General features: G+C 55.5%; 1 protein-coding gene across 1 annotated transcript in view; it reads right to left on the bottom strand.

Moving 5' to 3' along the window:
- Positions 1 to 538, bottom strand: part of VOLCADRAFT_121020 (uncharacterized protein) — a 7,813-nt gene extending 7,275 nt beyond the window's left edge. Inside the window, exon 1 of the mRNA XM_002951693.1 lies at positions 442 to 538. Coding sequence (XP_002951739.1) covers positions 442 to 465 — 24 coding nt within the window. The 5' untranslated portion in view covers positions 466 to 538. The remainder of the gene's footprint in view (positions 1 to 441) is intronic.
- Positions 539 to 8,829: the final 8,291 nt, after the last annotated feature.

Below are 8,829 nucleotides of genomic sequence, written 5' to 3'. Positions count from 1 at the left end.
TGAGTTGGGGGGGAGGGTAGGGTGAGATAGTGGGTCGCCATGTAGGTTGTCTTGGTGGGGCTCGTCAGCACCGCGTACTGCGCCGCGAACTGCGCCGCAGTGTCGTGCGGATTGCAGACCTCGCCTCTGCAGTACCGGATCCCACACCACGTGTTTCGCGCCCGGAAGACCCGGAAGTAACTCGGGGCCGTGCATAGCTTTCTGCCTGCTGGGGCACCCGCCCATTCTCCATCTCCCCTGAATGCCCATCATATCACCACGTCATGGCCAGTGTGCCACCATGCCGTACAGCATAACCCATCCTCCCAATGCACTGGATCCCCACCCCAAGCCCACAACCCCTTCAAACCCCCACGTACATACTCACGTAAATGCATACACACACATATGCATGTGCGCACAGACATGCATACATGACATACGTACATACGTACACCTCACCTGGAGCAGTTTCCTGAACGGCATGTCCGGGGCCCAGTGTGCGAGCAGGGAGATGGGCTCACGCAGCTCCGGAAACAGCAACACGGCGCGAGAGTACCTGCGGCAGTAGCGCAGTAGCAGCAGCAGCAGACGAGTAAAGAAGTGGCAGTAGTAACAGTAGCAGCAGCAGCAGCAGTAATAGTCGTGGCAGCAGCTGCAGCCGCCGCAGCGTTAGCAAGTAGCGGTAGCAGTGGCATAGCTGTAACAGTAACATAGCAACACCAGCAGCAGTAGCGGCAGTAGCAGTAGCAGCAGCAATGAGCTTCGAGGACCCTTTTGTGCGAAAAGCCCTGTCACCGTTCCCAGTTGTACGATACCTGCTTCCGTAGTACGGACTGCCGTAGCGGAAGACGGCAGCGCATGCGTGCATCAGCTGCCTGCCGTACTCGGTGGCGGTGGCGGTGATGTTGTCTATGGAGTCGTACGATATGGCACTGCCGGCGGTCGCGGTCACCACTTGGCCGCCTCCGGCCTCCCCTGCTGGTGGCGGCGGGGTCGGAAGCGCCTGCCCTTGTCCTTGGGGCTGTCCGGCGGACTGCTCCGCATCGGCGACAGTCGCGTTGCCCATGGAGAGGAAGTCAACCCTGTACGGCAGTTTGGGTCATGCTACAATGCAATGCAACGGGCTGTACGGACAATCCTTGAAGAGAGTACGACCAGCAGGCCGATAGATAGTCATTTCCTTAGTTTTCGGTTTTCACCCTTCCTCCTCACCGCAGGCAGGCAGGCAGGCGGCGCTACGGGACGTCGTCACACGTGAGCGGCCGGACACCGCGATCACACTGCTCTCAGCCACCCGGGGGGCGCGCATGTGGGTATTTCCAGGCACCACTAGCGATTCCTCGACCTGGCCGGATCCTCCCTCTCCCTCCCTCCCCCTCCCTCTCCCTCCCTCTCCCTCCCTTCCCTCATACTCACCCGTACGCCGTAGACCCCACCACCTGCAGTGTCATGCTGCCCAGCTCTCTCCAGAGGTCCACACGGCTCCCCCGCACCTCCCCCCCCTCCCCCCCGACCCCCCTGGCGCGCCCCTCCAGCCGCTCCGCCAGCTGCGCCGCGCAGGCCACCATGCGGGGCAGGTAGCCGGAGAGGCTGGCGGAGGAGAAGGCGGGCTGCCAGGCGGTACGGATCATGCGCCAGTACTCACCCCTGGATGCAACCCGCGTGTGAGTGGAGGTCGTGCGCGAGGTTTCCGGCGGGGGGGAATTAGAGCGGGGAGTGAGGCTGATTTGGTTGTGAAGGGAAAGAAGACGCAAAGACTTTGTGCTGGTGGTGCTATGGGATGTGGTACAACCAGGATATCCCTTCACTGTGTGTGTGTGTGTGTGCACATTCGCCGAGGTTCCGTCCGCCCGGTCGCCCTCTGCGCTCACTTGGCTAGGACCAGCCCGGCCTTGTCCGCCTCGCGGTAGACACCTCGGTTGAGGTTGGGGTCCACGATGGCGCGCTCCCGGAACCGGAATCCGATCTGTTCGTACAGTTTCATTGTACGAATACATTATTGGACGATTGGACGAATGTGCGTGGCGAAAGGCGCATTATAAGAGGGAGGGAGGGCTGTCAAGGACGTCGTCACGGGCGATGCTGCAGCAGCAGCCGACATCACCCTTAGAAATAGAAGGCAGCTACAAAACCAAAAGGGGGGGGAGTCCAGACGACGAACCACTTACACCCACACCGCGCACTTTGGACGGTTAGATATTATTCAAAGACTTTCAGTAACCGTGTTAAGACCCCGACTGTACGACAGTACGACAGTACCTGTCGGATGAAATCGGCGTCTGCTACCACCACCACCCAGGACCGGCCCAAAGCCACCTAGGCATGTGTTTAAAAGAGGGGGGAAGTCGTCCGTACAGATTTATAGGTGATCAGGCGGTGGTGGGTTCCGAAAGTGCTCAATTCAATCACGCACCAGTTGTAACCCCCCCCCCCTCCGCACATACACACACCAGCCAGCTTTGCGAGATTAGGGATTGTTTCAAGTACATGTACGTTGCCGGGTTATTGCCATAATGATGATGGATGTGCATCAGCAGATGACGACTACCGTGTAGGTGTATTTAGAGCAGCAGTACAGTACGATCGTACGTCTTCTCATGAGAACGGACAACAGGTTCGAACACCACACTGACCGCCCCTCGCGTGTATGTACGACAATGCGTACCTTATAAACGGGTCCGTACTTTTCGTAGCATCGCCGGAGGAAGTGCGGAAAGCCGTACCGCATGACCTGCGGGACGCAGCCCACAATGGGTATTGCCGGGGGACCTGCGAATGCGGGTGAGGGGGGTGGGGTTGGAGTCTCATATGAAACATTTCGTGTATTTTTCGCATGAAATGATAAAAAGGTTGCAGCACCAACGCCTCGCAGCTGGCTAGCACGCTTCCTCATGCACGGCCCCATGCAAGTGTCTTGATTGATTCTTTGGCCTCGAACATGATTTAAAAAAAACCCCGAAGCAAGCAGCAACCCCGTAGCGGCTAAAAACATGCTCTGCTCTGCATACCGGGAAACTTTCGCAGCTTCCAGCGCTGGAAAGGCTCGAATAGGACAATCATCAATTCCTGCAGAGGGGTGTGGAGATAGGGAGCAAATGAGCGATAGGGGGCCATTCCTTGCAAAGAGTTAATTTGGTTCGCGATGTGGCGCTGATGTGGCAGAAGCACTTCGAGAGCACTTCGCCAGTCACAGCCCATGTGCTTATCCGTAGATTCGGAGTCACTAACTCATTGCGAAGAAGCTTTGGACGGTGCTACACGGCACCGGCAGTATTTCCATTGCATTTCATATAAAGCAGGCAAGTCCGGCGTCTTCCATCCTGCAGGTACGGCACACGTAACAACTACAAATACGCGCGAAGTTCTTGACCAGCATCTCGGGAGGCCTTTTCAGCGGCCGGCTGCTACACATCCACTCACCAGAGCAACGGCGACTAACAGGCCGTAAGCCAGCACATTCCAAGCCGCGCACACCAAGGCCATCGCGAAGTGAGCGCTGCTGCTGGGGGCTTCCACAGCGGCAGCTGCTGCTGCAGCTGCTGCTGCTGCTGCGGTTGCCGTCAGCATCGTTGCAATTGTTAAGGATGAAGGATTACAGCTTAAGCTGTTAATTGATTTTGTTGCCGTGATGAACAAAACGGGACACTGCAGAGGAAAAACAGAACAAATAAACAAACGAACGAGCCAAAAAATGAACTAGCAGCAGCAAATTTGGGGAGTGGAGCATCGTTATGATTGCAATGACCGAGCGCACGCAGCCCTTGCCTTGCCTGCGCGCGCGAGAGGAAGGCAGTGGAAAGCATGGCAGATGTCCGATTCCCGTTCCACCGTTCAGACAAACATACAGGCGTGGCACAGGTCGAGGCACAATCTTCATAGAAGAACTTCTTTCCCGCTTGCATACCAACCTACCTGGGCGGCTTGTTGAAACCCACCACCAAGAAAGGGTCTTTCACGACTCGAAAAACCCGCCACCACCGGAGAATTTGATGCGGTTCCTAAAGTGGATGTCAAACTATTATGTACCTATTAATGTGCTGCACAATTAGTCCTCAGTGAAAACGACTCAAATACTATTAAAATAAGGTTTGCATGTGATGGTCGCCTGTATCCATTAATTGTCATTGGAAAGTGCATGAAAGGGCGTCACCTGTGAAATCCAAGGACCTGATTATGCCAGATCACACAGGGGTCCGAGGGGGCCCACGTCCATGCAGGACCAAGGTCAGAGCCCGATCAGCCAAAGCATGTCACAACTTTGATTTCCTGAACTTGTTTGCCCGCCATGCAAGTCAAAGTATACCTTCTTCCTGGTTGCAGCGCACGTGCTCCCTGCCTCTACATGGGCGATCATAAGGCTGCTGCAACAATTGAGCTTTTCCTCCGCCACGGTGAATAATGCATGCGAGCTGAGAGGCCGGTCCCTCGGGTCTTACCGGCGTTCGACGGCTGCTCGTTGCTACTGGGGGCCTGTTTTTTTGGTTTTGCTTTTAATCTTAATTGCAGCAGCAGCGGAATTGGGGGTCCATCGATACAAATATTAACGTTTTTACCGAACATTTTCCAAGGTGCTTAATGATGCTGGTGCTGAAGACGGGGACGCGCGCGGCTAGGGGCGCGGCTGCAGCAGCTTTGCTAACGCCCTGGTAGCCCGCATATTGCGCCGTGCGTGATGAGTTTAGGCCTGGCGTGAGGATTGCTGGGTGTGCGGGGCCAGTCGTCCGCGCAGCTGGCAAGGCGAAGATCGAGTGGTGCACCGTCGGGAGATGGTGGCTTACAGTTCCGGAACTTGTTATTGACTCTGGCAGCGACGGTTACGAGAAAAGCGATTTACTCTGCTACCCAAAGTGCAAAAGTGGATACTATGGAGTCGGAGCTGTTTGCTGGCAGAGCTGCCCGTCCAAACACAAAGTATGAATGTATCAGGCATTCGTTGCGTATAAGCAGCCGGGAGTACGGCAGCGGCATGCGTCGAGTGTTAGACAGCAGGTTGATGCGGCAGGCAGCAGGGTGCCAAAGAGCGAGCCGACCATGGCACTCTTGCCCTTCCTTACACCCCCCGGTATTATGTATGTACTAAAAGCGTAATCTAAACCCTTGAGGTTTGCACTCAAGGCCATCAATGACGACGAATCCCCCTGCACGCAAGCTCGCACGGCTTACTAACATCGGTAAAATTTTATATTATCTATAGACCGGATCATCGTACAATAGGATACCTACATACCTACATACCTACATACCTACACACCTACAGACCTACAGACCTACAGACCTTCGCTGTGACAGTCCTGGCCAAAAGCAAAGCGGCCATTGACCCCATATGATGTGTGGGACAGGGGGGGTCGTATCTTCACCCTGTTGCCGCTACCCGGCAGACCCTGCCTTCCCCGGTATTTCGGGGCACCCTCATCTAGTCACCCTAGCTGACTACTCAGTGGATTGCTGAGGTTTAGCAGCCACCACTGGCATCCAACGGAATCTGCCGGATCAACGACGGCTCAACTCCATTCCTAGTCAGCTCACAGGTCAACTTCATCCCAGGTCACCACTGTCCGTCGAGTAGAGGCACTCTTACCTTCCGCCATTGAAAGAATTTTCGACCTTTTCGGGTTTCGATCCAGGGATGTCCCGGGGGCATCGGTGTGTGCATTATGCATTTTGCCCCAGCGCCACCCAAGCGCCACCATGAGGGCCCCCAATAAGCGTGACTGGACTCGGCAATGCAAGGCTCAAGTCAACACCCACCGTCAAGAAAAAGGTCTTGTCCCGCCAATCCACCTCCTTCCCTCCAGAGTCACATTCACCTACACAGCATATCCATGAAAACATACCATGCCACATGCACACGTCTACAGTAGTGTGTCCTGTGCAACACGCAAAACATACCTCCACTCCACTCCACTGCCGCTTCTGCACCACTGCCATCACCATCGCCAAGTCCCACAAAACTACCTCCATGCCGCCGGCTGAAACAAGACATATGGTTTTCTGCTGTCCGCGGGAACAGGACACCAGCTGGCGTGCTAATCCCGCGCCGCTGTGGGAGATGCGTTTTCTCTGCAGGTGTCCGCGGCATCGAAGGAAGAAGCATGGACCTGCCGCAATGGGCTCAGGATGACTTCTTGGGCCCACGGGCAACATAACAACCAAAAGACAAGAACATTAGCGCTTTCAGGATCCAGTTCCTATATCCTTGACATTTATCCTTTATTTTTGCCTCCCATGACCATCTTCTGGAACACCACGGGCGCCTTCCCCGTGCTCACTTTCCCCCGAAGTCTCCACACCCCGGTTGAGTTGGTCGGGCCCAAGAACCGACAGCAGCAACTGACATCACTATTGGAGGAAAACCGCAAAGCCGTTCACCGCTGGACAAGCTGCCGTTCGTCCCGGGCCCTAGCTGCAAGTGGCCACCATGACGATGTGCGGTGGGCACAAACAGCCTTAAGCCCAGCCCCTCCATCTTCCCAGGCTGTACACCGTACACCATAGTTTGCACCGTACAGGCTGCACACAGCGCTGCGGTGGTGACTATCCCCTACACGCATATACTTCACCCGCCACCTCTATCATGCAACTAGCACCCTTATGTGTGTTTATTTGTGTGTGTGTGTGTGTGTGTGAGAGTGTAACTGCTTCGTCGCTGGGACCCTTTCTCTGATTCTATCTCCGGTGCGCCCATCTGGTGCATCACGTCATCCATACATCCACACTCTCCTCACCCCCCGTGCGGCGACACCACGTTTGTACCACCGTGTGTTTCGGCAGCTCATCTCCATTGCAGTGGCACCGCGGTGCCGGCGGCAGCGGTGGTTCCGGAGCTTACTCCTTCCCGTTTGGGTTATACATATATACGACCCAGGGTGACTGGATGAGGGTGCCCCGAAATACCGGGGAAGGCAGGGTTTCGCCGGGTAGTGGCCACGGTTGAAGATATGCCCCCCTGTCCCACACATATACGACCGATGGCCCCCCATTCCCCCCTGCAGTGGAGAGGTTTTCTCGACCTCAACCCGGGCCTGAACAGACACCCACCGCGTCTGCGACGTCCGGAATGATACCTTTCCAGTTATATACTTAGGTATAACTGGACTCAACTCAAGTCAGGGTTGGAGGCCTGGCCCTCCCCTCGAAATGCCCAGCCAGCCAATTCGCCTCTTCACTGGCTTGGTTTTACTCCAGCGCGTGGGGTTGGGGGTTGTGAGAGGTGAGGATATAATAAGCACGTATTGGCCTAACTGAGACGTATATTAAGGGGGACAGAGTGGCTTCTACCCTCCGCCCCGGAGGAGGTCCGTAAGAAGCTGCGACCTGACCTGCCAGCCATACAGCCATAACATCGAAGCCGTCCAAGACAAATCAAATCCGCAGACGCGCATAGCTGAATCCGAGCACACTGTGCAGCTGCTGGAAGTTGGCTACACGTCTTGACACCCGCCAGGAAGATAAACAGCATGAGAAACTCGAGCAACACTTAAGTACTCGTCAACCACCTAGAGCAAGAAGGATAGAATGTAAAATACAGAACACAGCGGGCCATCAGTTTAGGTCAGTCATACACGGGAAGAATCTATAAAGATTTCCCAAAGTTACTGTGTGAAAATTGGGTGTGTCGCTGGATCAAACAGCGAGGTGCTGTGCAACCCTCCACAGACAGGCCGTACACAGCACCGCGCTGACAAACACGCCCAGATAGGACAAAGGACGACAAGGGGGGCCGCACCAGAGGGGCATCCACCACCCGGAGTCGGGCCACCCTGGAGTGAGGGAACACCAGCAGCCCGGCCCGCAGGGTGGGGCGACCAACTTTCCCTTTCCCCAATACGGTGACGGCGACATGGCAACTCAAGCCCACACCTTAATACACGTCTCAGTTATGTCAACACGTGCGCATATTACTATCCATTATTATATCTTTTATTATTATCATTATGGTTATTAGTACGATTAATATTCTCCTTTTTGTGCACAAATCTTGAGAACGGCCGGCAGGTGCGGTTGGCGGGCGCTCCAACAGCCTAAACCGCATACGGACATTGGTTATGGAGCTTGTATTGCAAATCAAGCAACTAAGCCCACCCCACGCCTGTCCTGGTGCCTGCGTGCGGCCCAATCGCAACCACCAGGCGGTTGGCTTCACTGACTGCACTGGTGTCCAGTGACAGGACGCGCTTGACGGCAACAACGCCTGCGCCGTGAAGGAACACAAAGCGACGATACGACAGTCATTGCCATTTTGACTGGCGTGCACCTGCTTCCCAGAGATTTCCCCCGCTGCCCTCTGGTGACTGCCTGCCGGGGGACCCGCGCCGTTTCCCAACTTTGACCAAGCCGGCAGTACTCTTCTCTCCAGACGAGTCCATTACAGAACCTTTGTGTACGTCAGGAGGCTGGACCACATGCACCCGGTGCACCGCCCGCCCCATTCTTTCACCTCCCTCGACATACAATCGCTATCCTACAGACCCTCCGAACCGAACCTTAACGAAATATCAAATGGCAACAAAAGCACCCAACACACACTGGGCCTCCCATTCGCCGACAGCGACATTGCGCTGTATCGCAGGTCACCTGCCAGGCAAGGCGGCTAGGACCTAGGTCAGACCCCCCCCTGCGCCAATCCACGTTTCAAAACCTACTTCATCACAACCAAATGCAAATCAACCCTTGCCTAGACCCCTTTTGCTCTCCGTCGAAAGTACTGACAGGCGCTATGCACATGATTCTTCAAAACACGACAAACCCAACCGCACGCACGGGAGAGCTGCGTTGCTTGCTGCCCCGAAGCGGCCACATGCGCCCCATGAAGGGCACAGATGACCGAAGGAGGTGCAGCAAAACTGC

The sequence above is a fragment of the Volvox carteri genome, assembly GCF_000143455.1.
Source record: "Volvox carteri f. nagariensis unplaced genomic scaffold VOLCAscaffold_25, whole genome shotgun sequence".
NCBI lineage: Eukaryota > Viridiplantae > Chlorophyta > Chlorophyceae > Chlamydomonadales > Volvocaceae > Volvox > Volvox carteri.
This window is presented reverse-complemented; position numbering and strand designations above follow the sequence as displayed.